At 40.7% G+C, this 16599-nt stretch overlaps 1 protein-coding gene across 4 annotated transcripts in view; it reads right to left on the bottom strand.

Annotated features, from left to right (window-relative positions):
- Positions 1-4579: 4579 nt before the first annotated feature.
- Positions 4580-16599, bottom strand: part of map7d1a (MAP7 domain containing 1a) — a 34800-nt gene continuing 22780 nt past the window's right edge. For all 4 annotated transcript variants that reach the window (XM_017423758.2, XM_017423760.2, XM_017423759.2 and 1 more), the window contains 12 exons: positions 15812-15934; positions 15578-15723; positions 15158-15288; positions 14198-14436; positions 13429-13717; positions 12814-12994; positions 12205-12309; positions 9532-9582; positions 9385-9445; positions 7801-7879; positions 7208-7425; positions 4580-5455 (listed from right to left, as the gene is read on the bottom strand). In XM_017423758.2, the coding sequence (XP_017279247.1) occupies positions 5445-5455; positions 7208-7425; positions 7801-7879; positions 9385-9445; positions 9532-9582; positions 12205-12309; positions 12814-12994; positions 13429-13717; positions 14198-14436; positions 15158-15288; positions 15578-15723; positions 15812-15934 (1634 nt within the window). In that variant the 3' untranslated portion in view covers positions 4580-5444. The remainder of the gene's footprint in view (positions 5456-7207; positions 7426-7800; positions 7880-9384; positions 9446-9531; positions 9583-12204; positions 12310-12813; positions 12995-13428; positions 13718-14197; positions 14437-15157; positions 15289-15577; positions 15724-15811; positions 15935-16599) is intronic.

The following is a 16599-nucleotide window of genomic DNA, read 5'->3' as shown; positions in this document are numbered from 1 at the left end:
CGTAGTTTCACCTCCTCCACCCAGCCCCTTCATTCTGCTCACACTCTGCTCTCCAGGGTCCCAGTTGTTTTCATGTGTCACACAAACACCATCGTTTGTCACCTCTTTCACAGTCACTTGAGATCGACAAAAAATTTAGCAAGTACTGTAGACGTAAAAATGACTTTGACCTATGATATAAATAGAAAACGGTTCGATGTACTTCCCATGTTTGTTTCCTTTTTTTAAAAAATACCCACACCCTCATATCTAGGCATGAAAACTTCATTAAACCCTTGAAAATGAATGCAGCTGTAAACTGACAGTCATACCATATATTTTCCCCCAACTAAACCAAATAAAGTGACAGTGCATAAGAACCCTTCTCTAAATATACAAACTTTGCATTATGCATGGAGGAATTTTACATTTTCTAATATTTTATGTTTTGTAATGTGGAAAGTGTTCCATGCATCTTCATATAAATAATCTTACTCTGATGTTTGATTGTGTTGCAACCACCCAGATACAACACAGTGTATATGAAAAGTGAGGCCATATTACTAAAAGCTGCTACAGGTGGTCCAGCAGTGAAAGATGGAATTTGCTGAACTATATCACCATTACTGACTGAACTTTCATGAGCTCAATGTTCTAGTTTTTGGGCTCTTTTACCTCAGAACAAGAAGATACAGTAAGTGAGTGTCCCAAGTAGCTGGGAATAGCTTTTCATAAGGGATTAATTCTTCGTTATCCTGTTAACTAAATCAGCCAAGTTTGCAAGCTGAGAAAACGAAAGCCGCCTGTCCTCTGTTTGGATAGGTGTATTAATTTTGGCTGCATTCTCCTTGGAAGACAGTAATGCTGCTGTGCATGCTGGTTTATTTTCAATGGTTACTGGTGCATTAAAACAAACTGCATCAGTGTTCATCAGAAAAGTAATGCAGTGTCAAGTCAAGATATCTGCCATGAAAACGCCAAACGGCTGTAGCTTTATATTAAAGAACAATAAGTTGTGACCATTTTGACTTTCAGACGGTCTTTGGGCATTCACAAATTATTGCTTCTGGTATTGCTGTAAAGTACTCTCTAATATTTTTTTGAATATGTACACATTTTTCTGTATCTTGAACAGAGCTACACCCAGGATGTGGCCAGTTAATGCATGAATGTCTTCTTCTTCTTTTTCTTTTGGCTATTCCCTTTTCACAAGTCATCCTCCTCCATTGAACTCTGTCTTCTGTGTCCTCTGTCCTCACTCCAACTCCCTCCATGTCCTCTCTAACTGCATCCATATGTCTCCTCTTTATCTCTAACATCCTTCTACCAATATACCCACTGTCCCTCCTCTGCACATGTCCAAACCGTCTCAGTCTGTCCTCTCTAACTTTATCTCCCAGTCGTCCAACCTGTGGTGTACCTCTGATGACCTCATTCCTAATCCTGTCCATCCTTGTCCCTCCCTAGGAGAACCTCAACTTCTTCAGCTCTGCCACTTCCTGTTCTGTCACCTGTCTTTTTGTCAGTCCCACTGTCTCCAAATCATACAACACAGCATCTCTCACCACTGTCTTGTAAACCTCTCCTTTGACCTTTGCTGCCACCCTTTTGTCACAAATCACTCCTGAAACTTTACTTCATCCACTCCATCCTGCCTGGAATCTCTTCTTCACCTCTTTACCACACTCCCAGTTTTCCTTAACAACTGAACCTAAGTCCTTGAAGTCCTTCACCTTTGTGACCTCTGCTCCTTGTAGCCTATAGACGGAAGAAAGTGTATTTTTAGTTTTGAACATATTTAGGCTGTTTTTACAGATTTCTTTTTTTTTTTTTTTGTCTTTTCTATGACACTATTCCTCTCTGGCCAGTTTAGCGCATTAGTTGATGACATCTTTTAGGACAGCTAATAACTACTTTTCTTACTGACGCGATGGCAACACTTCTCAAACCTACAGCTGCTGTTATTTACTGCCAATTTAATTCATGGGAAACTAAAAGGTCTAGCATTCCCAAAGTCTTAAACAAAGGTCTTACATGATCTGTTAGCACGCAAAGATTTGCATGTGTAAATGACTTTACAGCACCAAATTCTACCATAGCTGTATCACTGGCTATGGCTAAAAATGGCTAAGCCATAGCCATGTTAGGGTTTTGTAATTTCAATTAACTGTAGCGGCCAGCTTGAATTGGATTGACCCTCGGAGCATGTTTGGAATGAATCTTAGCTGGTACACACCAAATATTTGCTCAATATGTGTAAAATTGACTGTGCTATAGTCATTTTTGAGTTTGCTGAGGTGGATTAGCTGCGGAAGCCATTTTGAATCAGGTTGACAATCAGTTGTAGATATATGTCCAATAAATGGCTTCCAACATCTCAGTGGGCTTATATTTTGTCTGTCCTCCGTTCTCAATAATAAGAGTATAGGAAGCATCACAGAGGTCAGACGCCTAAAATACTTGAGGTTTAGTGAAACATCAGACATCAACAAAAATCTCCATCAAAGAGCTTCCACATACAATAAATAGATGGTAAGAATAATCCAACAGCTGTTGTATAACGAGACCAACCCTGTTAAGATGTGAGACCTTGGTTTGTTTGTTTTTTCTGCGACCCAAAGAGCAGTTTTGTGTCACCAAGGCCATGAGTGGTGGTGTGGTGCCTTGTCACTCTTGAACTGTGCCATTTCTTCCCACAATAGCAGAGAGGTTGCCCCGCTCCGTTGCCAAGGATAGAGGAGCAGGATCGCTGTGAGTGCCGGCTATTCTGTAGCCTTCCATTAACAAACTGCAATCTGAGAGCAGCTGTGACGAGAGCCTGTTGCTGAGTAGATAAAGACAGGGGCGAGCATTAACACTAAACAGAGTTTGAGCTGGAGGGCTTTGATGGCTGTGGCTGTAGCAGTAGTGGTGGTCTTATCTGAAGTGGAACACCGTGGTTTGACCCTACCTTGGCGCTCCCCCCGTTTATCTTGTTTTGAATAGAGCCAAAGCAGACACAGTTGCCGTTCTAAAGCGTTTGCAAGATTCCTTCCAGTCCGCAAGTGACGAGATTTATGGCTGAAACAGCACAGAGCACATGTCCCTGAAGAGGCTGGGTACAGAGAAACGTTTAACATGTGTTTCACAGCATGCTCATAAAGTCTTCACATGTGATTGTTTCCTTTTTGTTAATCAATCTGAACCTTTAACAGGAAGATCTTGACCCTGCGTGCAGGAGAGTAAGAATAGAGTCAGAACTGTGACACCTCCTCAGCTCACTTGCATGCTGAGGAGATAATACACACATCAATCAAAGCGCACGGACACAGTGAGGTGGTGTTGAAAGCGGGCGTCTGCATACCAGGTGATTCGAAAAGAATCGGACAACCTGTAACACTGACAGTAAGCCTCTTGTATTCATTTACTTCATCACCAAAGTTTACTATTTGTCTTTTGGCTCACCTTTCTGATCAACATTTTTTCCACCTCTTTTTTTTTGTGAGAACTTATTTTAAAGTCTGGCACTGCCCGGTCTGTAATTGTGCACGGCCCTGAAACACCTCCCTAAAAATAGTTCCCACTAATCCTCAAGTCCCCTCTGAGAAGTATTGGACATTACCAGGGATTGACTGGCTGCATGACTGCAGGAACAGTGCTTTTCTAAGTTTAATGAAGTGGCCATTTCACCTCGGGGTTTTAAAGGTCTGTAAAGCATAATTCCAAAAAGGTTTCCGTCGACTAAACTGGTGCAGTGCAACACCCTCTTGTGGGGTAAATGAATACAGCTTCTAACAGCAGCCTACTGTGGACCACCACATATTAAGTTTCTGAAATCAGACTGTTGGAACCAAACTATTACATTTTGCTGAAGATTTTTTATTTTTTTGGATAAGAAAGAAGCTTTCAAAACTTCTTTAAATAGAAAATGTTTGATCATTTGATAAGATTAAGATGAAGAAAAGGTAATGTTGGTTTCATTAATGTTTATTTAAAATTTTATGACATTACTACTTAATTATAAACCTTAAACTTCCCTCCTTCAGGTTTCATGTGTAAGTACGTTGGTTTTAGTTTGCTGTTGCGTGGTCACAGAGTCTTACAGCTGGGAGCTAAGATGCTGTCTTCGTATGACAAACTGTGAACAAGCTATAGTCCTTCATTTGCCTCTGCTCCTCTACATTGACATTTCACAGCAGCTTTAAGACATTTAAATCATTTGAGTTCTACATAATTCTCAGTGCAGGATGTCTTCGCGTTTGGTTGAAGGGAAACATAAATCGTGTCTTCAGCTGCCTAGCGGGCAAGGAGGAGGGGGGACGCAGTGTGCACCCTGTAGAGATTTTGTAAAAGGAGACCCAAACTGAAACGGACAGCTAAGCCAACCCACATGCCATTGAATGTGTCACTGTTTGATTTCCTACAGTAAGCATATGCCTTCTTTCACTACTTCTAATACGTTTTCCCCCTAAAACACAAACTACTATTAAGGCCCAGGAATAAAATGTTCCCTAACTGTCAAACTGGAAGCAAATGATTTTCCAGACCCTCAAATCTAAAACCATTCCACATTAATAAGTTGTGTATATTTCTGTCATCACAATAAAAAGGATGATGAGAATTCAGACTGAACTGCTCGTGTTTAATAAGACTTTAAAGATTGGGTCCTCCCAAAGCTGTTCCAACACACATCAAAATATATTTATAGCATATAAACACAACAGCATTTCAAACATCTACAAGTCCAGGGGATCGCACTGCAAATGAGAACATTGAGTCATGCTTGTACATGTGTGTGTGTGTGGGGGGGTTATAAGTGGGGAGAAGGAGTAACTCCTTGGGTAAGAAAAGGACAAAGACGTGATGTTTTACAGTTGCCATGGTGACCATCTCATTAGTACATCCACGTTTTGCATACAATCAATCATAGCTGAAAAAGCTATACACAAACAGAATGTTTACACACAATAAGAAGTCGTTCCTAGTCAACTTGACGTTTCTCTAACTTTACAAAAACTTTTACAAGCAGCTTTGTACAAACCAGGCTGTATACCTGGATTTTATTTAGATCTACTTGTGGCACAAAATGACTCCCTTTCGTCAACTGGTTTCTTCGTTGTCTGACACGATAGGTTCATTTACAATATTCACAAAGATGCAGCCAGCCTTTTATATTCCTCTTTCAGTTAAATAACTAAAAAACAAATAAAACAGATTAACATAATTACTCAGCTGTGCTGCCTTGTGAGGAGGATTCAGTGCCACAAATATCTTTACAAATGAGAACACTGGTGCACCTATGTCGTACGCAGCAGCACATTTCATCCTGATCTGTGATCGTCTGTGGACCACGTCATCTCGAGAGGGGCATTGTTTACATTTAGGGGCATAGATGCAGGTAGCTGTTTGGCACAGGACTCGCCATGTGAGTGGTGGCAGGTCTGGGAAACATCTAAGGCGACAGCGTCCTTCAATGGCAAAATATGTCACAGGACCTCTGTAAAAAGCAAAAAAAAAAAGAAGGGTTAAAGGTCAGAAGGAGCGGCAGCTAACAGAGTTTGTAACCAAAATAGGCTTCATATCAATGAACCGAGTAATGCCACAGTGTGTAAACCTCTGACCTGTTGACAATACTAAATGCAAAGGGATGCTAAACATGCCACATGTGGCAAGATCCCATAAATCTTTACAAAGATCTAATGAAAAGGAAATAAGACTGAAAGGTAGAGAATGTTATAACCGAATGTAGCAACTGTGTAAAATCAGAAGTATTTTAATGGGAGAGCTACAAGATTCATGTTTTCATTTATAGGCATTCATTAAACTTAGATTTATCCCTGAGCTGACGTCATGAGCAGATACGTTAAATCAGTTTGAAATATGAAGACTGCCAGGTTGTTCATCTTACATATCCAGATTTATGAGTGAAGATGAGAAGCAGGAATCTTTAGGTTTTATGAGCGGGTTTACAGAAAGAGAAAGAGAAAGGCAGAAGTGAAACAGACAGTTTGGTGTTGATTTAAGGCTGGCTCCAAGGAAAGAACACGAGTGTTAGCAAAGAAATCTGTGTTCGTTTTTATAACATAATATTTCGGATTGCTTGGCTGTCTTCAGAGCAACAGGTGAAAGTTAAAGTCAAGCAAACGGGGAGAGGGAGGTGCTGCTGACGTCGCTGCTCTGATGGAGATAAGTGCAGCATTTCATAGTACTTAATTGCTTTCGGGTCCTGTTTCTAACCCTTGGCAGTGAAGCGCTTGTGGATAGCGTTTGTCACCTCTGGAATTCCTCACAGGGTCTGAGCCCAAGTCAGTGGAGCTGGTGAATAAAGCTGTCAACAGTATAAAGATACCCAGCTTCTTTTCGACCTTTCCTACAGTATTGCTTCCATATCCCACCTCCACCCTTTTTTTAGTGCAAGTGAACTCTTTGTGCCACACCTTCCTCTCCTCAGAGGGGTTCTCACTTTCACAGAGGTGATGACCTGCACACTTGATTGAGTACAAGCTCAAGTTCATAGTTGCTTCAGGGCATGGACAACTCACCTATACCTAAAGACAAGGCATGCTTTGTTTTCCTCTCCAAGTATTAACAGATGAAGCCATGGGCCATCTTTGGAGACTTCATTTACATTCAGCCATATTAGGTCTGTAACTCGGGGGGTGTCGATGTTTTTTTTGCAAATGCCTCCCACAAGAATAAAGTAAAAATGAGTGCTTGTCTAAGATCTACCATAACTTGAATTAAACATCATTTTTATTTTTAAGTACTAAAACATCATAGTGGTTTACATTTTTCCAAGTGACCTGTACCTTTTTTTTTTTTTGAAATGTTGCAGATCTTGCAACTAATTAGATTAAAAAGTCTGGAGGCAGAAGAATAGATTCAGCCAAGCCAACACTATAATCAGGTACACAAATTAATCATCTCCTAGTTATATTTTGACAACATTCTAATTAGATAGGTTCACACTTCAGGTCTTAATGCTCAATTCAGATTGTTTGGTTGTTCACATTATAATTTAAATGCGACCGCCATCAAACTCCAGTGTGAACAGCCCTGAAGTGACAGAAGTTAACATTTTCTTGTTTTACTGTAAAGAATTCTCCTTCTTTCCTCCCCCTACAGTGAGACATTACAAAGCACAGTCCAAACAGATATTACCTGTAGAATGCACAGCTTGAACCTCTGAGTGTCTGTAACTGTAGCTGTTAGGAACCTTGGTGTTTCCAATGTGTTTAAAAATATGTACCTGCAACATGTTGAGGCTTCAAGGGGCCCGCTTTTTTCAGAAATGACTCCTCGTTCTCAAAAGAGAGGATGGGCTTGGTGCTGCTCTCAGAATCGTCCCGGGCTCCGTTGGTGGTGTTGCCCTGATTCGTGAGGTGGATGAAGTCCTCGAGGTGGTCTTCTTTAGTGGACAGTCCATTTTCATGTCTCATGGGCTGGACTCCATTTACAACTGTGAGGCTGGTTGATGAGGGAAACGCAGCAGAAAGGATGGTTACGGTTATGATTGGTCAGAGTGACTCACAGGATGACTCACTCCACCGCCGTCTAATTAACAGAGTTTAAACTACCCCAAGAAGTGTGTTCAGAAACAAAACGTAAACTATTCAAGAAACCAAATCATTCTCTCGTGTGTCTTTACAAGTGTTTACTGTGGGCCTGATCCCTGCGGCTTCTTTGTTTTTTCCACTGAGGTTCACAAAAACACAAAACTTCCTGCAAAACACGACTGGCGGTCAACTGGCAGCTTTGTTTCCTGCTGCACACGTTTTACACTTTCAGCTGGTTTTCTATGAATGTGAGGGAGTAGAAAAAAAATAAAAAAGGCAGCTGTACCTTTCACTGCCACCGGTTTGACCATTTTCAGTCTTATTTGGCAGGTTGACCTCTGGGTTTGGCTGGTAGTCAGCAGACGCTGCAGAAAACAAAGCAACCAGTCAGAAACATGTATATTAAACATCCCATCATTTCTTACCACAGAATGACAGACATCAGTAAAAATGTTTGGATTTTTACAGCTCTGTGTTTTAAAAGAGAAAATACTTCCTTCAGGATTTTTATGCTGCTTCTCCTTTGACCCAGTGGCTGGAATAAAGTAGCTCAAATATTTAAGACCGTCTCCAACTTAACTTTGTGAAAATGTGTCCACAATAACTTTAATTAAATTCTTCAGCTGATCTATATGCAAAGTTTGGAGCCTACAGCTCTTTGAAAATCCCCTTTTTGGTACCAAAGTACTAATATGTGAGTTAAACTGTTCATTCTGTTGTTGATATTATTAAAAAAATGGGAACAATCGGTTTTTGTGACAGCCTGCTATAAAGTCTTTAATTTAGATTGTTAAAGTTCTTCTTATACTTTTAAAAGATCCTCAGAAATCCTGATCAAGAGCACTTTGGAAGCAAAACATTAAAAAAACTAAGACTTTTGCTCAGTTTCTCATCTATATAACTGCATATTTCAGATACATTTTGAAATGCAAAATTTTTCTTCCTTTCTCAGTAACTCATATTCTGAAAGTTTAGAGTATCTGGTTTAGCAACATTATTAAACAAAGTCCCATTTAATGGTGAGGAAAGGTATAATTTCCTTCAGACATTGTTGCTGCGTAGCTCAGACCACCTACATGCTCGGCTCTGCTGAGGACATGGCTGTGGTTTGTAGACGGATCTCCACGCCCCTCACTAAACTGAATTCATGTTTGCCAGGCTTCCAACCACATCAACGCCTGGGTAATGTCTTTGTGAGTTGGAGAACTTTAAAACAAACAGCTTTCCTTTGATTCCCTTCATCGTACTTAACAATTATTGCTAATGAAGCTTTCAAATTACATGAATCAGGAACCAAATTATAATATGAAATATGGATGAGGAGCGTCTCGTGTTTCTTTGTTTTATTACAAGTAAATGCTAAACTAGCCCACTCGTCCTCTCCCATCTCTCTGTCCTGAGGATTCAACAAGTACCTGTAAGCACACATGGGTCCTATTGTCCTGAAAAGACCGACTCCAGCTGCACAGGATATGAAGCAGAGATATAATCTAATAACCCTTTTTCTACAACAAGCTTCAGGGAGCATCTGACTCACATGAGAATGAAGAGGGACGCTTACAACAAACACTGATGTCTTTGCTTAGTGTCACACATGGAGAATGTAAAATAAGGAGAAAAAAAAACCCACTGTGTCATCAGATACCAGTGAAAATCCTGATTCTAAACAGATTTAGGGCTTCTGGAATAAGATGAGTCACGATGCTGTTTTTGTGAGTTTGTCATTAAGCAGCCTCTTGGTTTTCAGCCCCACTCTGGGTGTCGCAGTAATGAGAGCTCAGTTGGGGCAGCTGGTTTTCAATGGCTTCAGCAGAATAGAGCCCAGGACCCTTAGAGAAAAGCAGACAAATCCCATGGGATGTTAGCTTACCTTTGCTGCTCTCTGCCTGGCTCTCGTTGATGTTTGCGGCGGGAGAAGACTTGGCCTCTTTCTGTAAAAGTTGGTGATAATTTCAGTCACTTACAGGACAGTTATGTTTTGGTTATGTGGTTTGTAAAACGCGCAGAGCTCGTGTACCTTGTCACCTCCATCAGTCTTGCGTGTCCTCTTCATAATCTCCTCCAGACGCTGACGAAGAGAAAACAAAATCAGGAAAAATGCCGATGATATATTCCATTGTAGATTTTGTTTTGTGCAGTGATGTTGGACAGATGCAGCAGAGCTTCCGATGAGAGGAAGTAAAACTTAGTTTTACTTTTATGGGTCTTATGTCACAGGTTTATACTTTTACAACTTAGTCCGAGTTATCAGGATTAGTGTCTCAGACGGTTTTGCTTTAAATTGTGGTCTCACATTTCAAGAAACTTGTAACTTTTAGTTTCTTGTAGAAAAATTTAGGTTTGTGTCCCAAAAATGAGATGCCACCTTTTTTCTCAGCTGAAGCACCAGAATCCGATGGTTGGTTGTGAACAGCAGGGCAGAGGAAAGAGGAAAGTCGTGCTTCACTTAAACATAAAGCACTCTGCCCGGCTCGTTTCTGTGCAGTGAAGTTTGATACAAGATCCAACCTTCATTTGAGCACTCAGCTAGACCAGAACTGCAGCTGCCACTCATAAAAGACAAGCATTTTTAGGATCCAAGTTTATTTAGTGCACAACTAGTACACTCATGACTTTGGTATGTAGTTTAGCTGTAAAACGTCCTTCCACTCTGAGGATTTTTGTTTGTCCGACGTGTTCCTGTGTCATCCCTTCAGGATACTTCAAACCACCTGCGTGTTATTGAGTCCATTTGCTCAGAGTGTCAAAGCAGTGAATCTCTGTGGTTAAAAACATAACGTTCCTGCAGAGTAATTCCTGTGTCTCTGCTAGCTGAGCCAGGCTTGGCACGGCAAGAGCAGAACTTTTCCCACATGTTGAGGACGAGAGGAAAAACAGAGGCTTTGGTGGCACACAAACATCTGAGCCATCAGCAGTGGAAGAATTATTCACATCACACACAAAAAAAGTTAAAGATCTCTGCAGTGAAATGTCTCTCTGGTAAAATCATTAACAGTACCAGTCAAAAGTCTGCTGAATATGTCAAGCCACCATACAAACTAGTATGTGCTTTTATTTATCATATTATAAATAAAAGCACAAGCTGGATATGTTTGCTGTTGTCGTTTAAGTGAAGCTAAAAAACAGCTTATGTTACAACAGATTATTTTATTTCTAAGTGACATTTCTGACAGTGCAAAAGCATCTGCTGTAAGGTGAATATCGAAATAATTACTTTTACTAACCAATTTCTAACTGATTAAATATAAAGGTGCTAATTTCAAAGCCACGAAGGCTGGACAAATTTAATCCACACAATATCAATGATTAATGTGTTCTTAAATTAAAAACTAATAAGCAAAATTTGTGACCGGATGTCAACTACAAATATGTGTTTGTTTTTCTACAGAAACAGCTGAAGTGCCTGAAAATGGGTCAAAGAGTAAACTTATGTAGGTGAATAACATAACCCGACTCAAGCTTTTATGTGTTTTCTGTGAATTCAGACCTGCATTTTAAAATTGTATTCAATAGATCTGGAAAACTACTGAAGTAAATGCTTTCAAACTGGATCAAAGCTCAGGATAAGCTTTTTTTGTGTTTGATTTCACTGTTTGCAATGAGTATCTTTAAGTTCTTCTGGCTATATTTCTATCAACTATCTGGAACGATTTTTCAAAATATCTTCTCATGTTTCAATGAGCAAAAATCTCAAAATGTTAGGAAAATGGTCACTAAAGCTGTGAAGTATAAAAAATTAGGTAAAATGTTCTATTGTCATATGAGCTATAGTGGACCAGAAGCATTAGGAGCAAATAAAACATTTGAAAATAGGAATTTAAGGGGCACTAGCTTAAATTTGTGTACGAGTTTGAATTCTCCACTGTGAGCTTATTGCACATGTAACGCAAGTATCAGTATACTTGTATAAAGATCTTCACAAATCCACACAGACGAGACTGGAGCAGCTAGCTTGCCAATATTAGCATTTATATATAGCTACATACTCTGAAACTCATTAAATCATGGCATGCAGACAGTCCATCCAGGATAAGCCAAAAACATCACTCATCTTAGTCTCAGGGCTGATTTTGTTGTCACAGAGCAGACTGCTGAGTGAAGGAAGCTGAGAAGAAAAAAGCACCCCTCACAGATATCCTGACTACAAAACTGAGCTTTTTACTCCTAGTTGTATGAAGTCACAACACAGCTGAGGCAAGTCTTTCTTATTTAGTCAGTTATTGTCTTTCTGAAAAAAAGTGGGGAGAAAAAAACCAAACAAAAAACATGCCCAAATATTCCGTGGTTTTCAGTTATTTCAAGAGGAGTTAGAGATGTTCTTCTAAGAGCACATAGTTGTGACAGCTATCTCACGCGGCTGTCCATCATGTCAAGTCGTTTATGGTTTCTGTTTTATTCTTATTTTGAACGAGTCCTTTCTTTGCTCCCTTGTTTTCCAGTTTGAAAATTAGGAACAGTAGAGCTTATTTCTATTAAACCCTCAATATAACAATATAATAATTGGATAAAAGGACTAATGGAAATGCACGTTAATACTTTAATTAATGGTCAATTTGTACACAAACAGAGTGAACATGTAGCCATACTTAAAGGTTTGTTTTTGAACTAATTTTATAAAGTCTTAGTCTTGTACTTACATCATTTATACATGTGATATTCTTTTTTTGTAAGAACAGATGTGTGGCCCTACCTTTTTCCTCTCCAGTCTCTCCTGCTCCTCCTTCTGGAAGTGTTTGTCCCTCTCCAGACGCTGCTTCTCCGCCTCCTCCCGAGCGTTAGCCTCAGCCTCTTCTTTCTGAAACACACACAGGCGAGAATCCAACCACAACTTCAACGCAGGCAGACGGAGGGGAAAGTGCTTCAGCCAAAATAACATACTTTCTTCTCTCTTTTTTTCACAATGAGGGTGTGGTTGCTCCCTTTCATTATTGTTTATGGCCATAAAAGGGATATTCTTTCTGCACCCATGAGCCAAAAATATCTATTTTTAACTTTCACATTGTCCTGAGGACAATTCAATTGGAAACAACAGCTTTTTACATATTTCTGCTGGATCATGTTTAACCACAAATGCAGTGTTTGTGAAAGACCATAAGGGGGCGGTACAGCATAAAGACTCATGGCAGACCACAGTGTATGTCATACATTTAAAAAACAAAAACAACAACACTGGTTTCTGTCTGACTTAAAGTTTGAGTTTGCCTTTTCAGGCGTTTTGTTTTAATAAATGGTGTCTTCAGTGTTCATGTTTTGTCAGGTTTCTTGAGGATGACAGTCCCGAAACCTGTTTTTTTTTTACCTGTTTCTGCAGCCGAAGGTTCTCCTCCTCCTCGGCTTTAGTTCTCTCCTGAGCCTCCTTCTCCTCCTGCAGTCGCCGTTCTTTATCCCTCCTCCGCTGCTCCTCAGCCATGGCTCTTGCCTCCTCCTCCCGGCGCTGCCTCTCCTCTGCTTCCCTTGCTATTCGCTCTTCTCTCTGAATCCTAAATCGAATGAGAGCAACGAAAGTGGTAAGATTTGATTTGTTTTCTTTAAATACATACAGGACATTTTTCTCTCTTGCTTGTTGACACCAAAGTACAAGCAACAAATAACAGTTGGAAGTATGAGCAGCAACAAACAATCACATCTGTTTCTAAGCTATAAATTACATTATTTGTACAGACTATAATAAGTAGAGGCTCATTCAGACATGCTGTAAAAGTCCATGGTGTCTTTTTTGCAGTGGCATGGGACAATCAAAACACACTGACCACCCGCCATCTGGGTGAATGTTTCAAAGTTCTATTTGTCATATAATCCATAACTGTCAGCTTTAAAATTACAAAGCTTCACAAAAATGTTAGAAAAGTCAAACTGACAGAACTCCAAGTCTGGAGATCAGCAGAGTGCTGACGATTTACTCGACACTGCCCACCTGTCTTTCTCCTCCTGTTCGCGGCGCTCCTGCTCCTCCCTCTCCCGCTGCTCTCGGGCCTGGCGGCGCTTCTCCGCCAGGATGCGAGCGGCCTCCTCTGGGTTGTTGGTGCCCGCCATGGGCTTGGCTGATGGAGAGGGCGCAGGTGACGCAGCTCGGGCAGCCAGAGCTGAAGGCACAGATTCGGGTGGAGAAGCAGCAGCAGCAGCAGCAGCAGCAGCAGCTCTGGCTGGGACTGACATGCTGGACACAGCAGGAGATGCTGCAATGGCAGGAGCCACAGGAGAACCTACAAGAAAAAGCATTATTATTAAATATATCCTGTTTGTTAGTGATTATCGTTTCAAGCAGCTGCTTTATTTTCACTTCAAAAATTCTCTTTTTCAAAAAAGAACTCGTAAACAGCCATAGCTTTAGCCTAAGAACTCAGTAATTACATAATTAAAGCTAATTAGCACAGCGTCTTAGAGCTGTGAGGGAGAAGAAAGAGGCCACAGAGCTGTGTGGCTCAAAATGAGCTCCTTTTATCTTCATGAATAAATATGCCAGATGGTAATCTCTGCTTACTGCTTATTGAAATTATTACATTATGTTCAGAAGCTCAGACACATTCTCCATCAGTTCTATGAATCTGTTTCTACAGAAAAGGAGACTGAGATATAAAAAGCTGGTTCATAGCACTCCTGCAAACTAACAATCATCGTCATGTTCTGAATAAGGAATAAATATTTTATTTCAATCCAGTCTAGTCTACTCCTTTAGCACTCACTCTTTCTTTCCTCTGGGGTGGAGGGCCTCCGAGGCTCCTTCACCCTCTCGAGGGGGGCAGGGGAAGCGGTCCGGGGGTCTATCCTCGCAGGAGTCCTGGCTCTTTTCGGTCGGGCCTTCAGAGCAGAGGGGCTCCCACGTGCTGACGGGGGCTTGGGGGAGGCTGCGGGGCTGGGAGAGGCAGTTCTGCCCTTGGGTGTGGCTGGAGATGCCGGCCGTTGTCTTGATAAAGGACTGGGACTAGAAGGACGAAAAAAACAAAACAGACTGAAAATGATGTCAGTAAAGAAGCAACAGTGCTTTCAAACCAAACTGAGCAGATTACTGTATTAGACCTTTGCAGAAATATTGGTTTAAAATCATCTTTAATAACAGACTTTAGCAAACAGCACTCAAAATTCATCTATTAAACTGCACTTAGTCAGCATCCCACAACTGAAACACTTGGCAGGAGTTTCCAATGGGCTGGAGAAAGAAAAAAAAGCTGATGTGGAATTTTCCAAAGTCTTTGTTGGACCAAAAGAATAGATCTCCCCCTCCCCCTTACAGTTTCATCTCATTCTTTATGGATGTGATTTACTGTGCAGCCTGCGGATTAAACACTAAATGAAATCGATGAATGAAAGGTCAAAGCAGGACAGACTCACTCGAACCCACTCACTAGCCAGAAACAAGCCGTTAAAACAGTAAAGTAACCATTTAAAGCATCAGTATTACATTTTGGCTCAAGTGTTTTTTTTCCACAAGGTTTCACACTGAACTCTGCTCAGGTTGCCTAAAGTTTGCCCAGATCAGAACAATAATGTTTAACTTCCAACTTTTTACTAATCAAGTAACGAGACAGACTTGTACCGTATGTATGTGACATTATGCTAAGTATGCAATCAAAATTAACAGACAGGTTTAAACCAAAGAGAAGAGAAAAAAACTGATTTAGATTCTTGGATAAAACCTGTTTTACCTTGGATCAGGTCTGTGTCTCATACTGGGCAGAGATTGTCTCTTCTTCAGCACCTTCTCTTTATTAATGGCACTTTTCTCCTTCTCGTTCTCCCGCTCTTTGTCTTTCTTTTCTTTCTTGGTTTTATCCATCTAGATGAGAACAGGGAACATTTTAAACTAAGATAACATTCAGTGATGTTTGAGTGGCTTGTTATGTATAAATGAAAAGCAAAGAAACAGAAAAACAGACTTTCTGGTTGCAGAACATGATGCACGATGATGGCAAGGTATTAAAAGAAAACAACTGATCTGTTTAATGCTTCAGTATTAATTCATCCACATAAATTAAAAACCTTTGTAGACATTTTTCCCTTCATCAGTCCTTTATTATTCCCTGTGTGACCCTCCCAAGTGTTAAATATGTTGGTGTTTGACGTACAGGTGTGGAGCTCCTCCTGTGTTGCCGCTGAGTGATGTCTGGTGTGCTGGACGTCACCCTCCAGTGGTCGGAGCAGCGGTGGTGGGGCTGATGGGCACACAGGGTGAGGGGGCTAGCTGAAGCCGACCGAGGGCAGAGAAGAGAGTCTGTGGATGAGATTCATATATTCAAGCTTTTAAACGTTGTGCATCTTTGTGGTTTAATATATCTTGCGGTTAAGCATTCCTAACTTACGGCCATCTTTGCCATTGCTGAGGACGCTGGCAGCACTGCGGCTCCGTGCGAGGAAAGACAGCGTGGGAGTCATCAGCCGGTCCACGATACTGCTCTCCCATGGACTCAGTGCAAGGCTGCGGGCTGCAGGTCGGGGAAAACATCACATTTTATTTCAGTTGAGCTTCAGATATCGTCTCTATCGTCACCCAAGTCAACAAAGCACTGAAGGTAAAGCAGAAGTCCCAAGAAGACACATCCGTGTCAACAAATAAATAAGAAGAAAAATAAATAGTTTATGCGTCTTTTATAACCATGACTGTTGTTGCTATGCTTTTTGGGAAGCATCACACCGCATTAGCACTTTCAAAAATAGTATGGAGTACAATCTTTGTTCTAGACTTTTTTTTCCCTTTTACATATTATGTATTCAGTGAAAAATGTAGTGAAATTTGAGACTCTTCAAATAATTATTTAAAAGTAATATTGTGTTCGCTGCTTGATGAGAATAGTGTGATGCCTCTCTACATTCTTATTGGCCAAGCAGTGATACTGCAGTCTGGCTCTGCATGAGTGGCTGCACCTGTGGTTAAAGGTGTGCCTGCTGCCTTTTTTAAAACATAGATTTCACCAATATAACACTTAGACTACTCAACATTGTGTTCAGTCTCCAACGAGCTGGGTTGTTACCTAAACTGGTGGCTTTTCCAGATGTTGAGTAGAATGCAGGGAGGCGTCACATCAGGAAGTTAAAATAATGTTCGCATTGTGCAGTTGTGTCGTGGTAAAGTGGAGAGAGAAAAACAGCA

Source organism: Kryptolebias marmoratus, linkage group LG16 (assembly GCF_001649575.2).
Source record: "Kryptolebias marmoratus isolate JLee-2015 linkage group LG16, ASM164957v2, whole genome shotgun sequence".
Lineage (NCBI taxonomy): Eukaryota > Metazoa > Chordata > Actinopteri > Cyprinodontiformes > Rivulidae > Kryptolebias > Kryptolebias marmoratus.
This window is presented reverse-complemented; position numbering and strand designations above follow the sequence as displayed.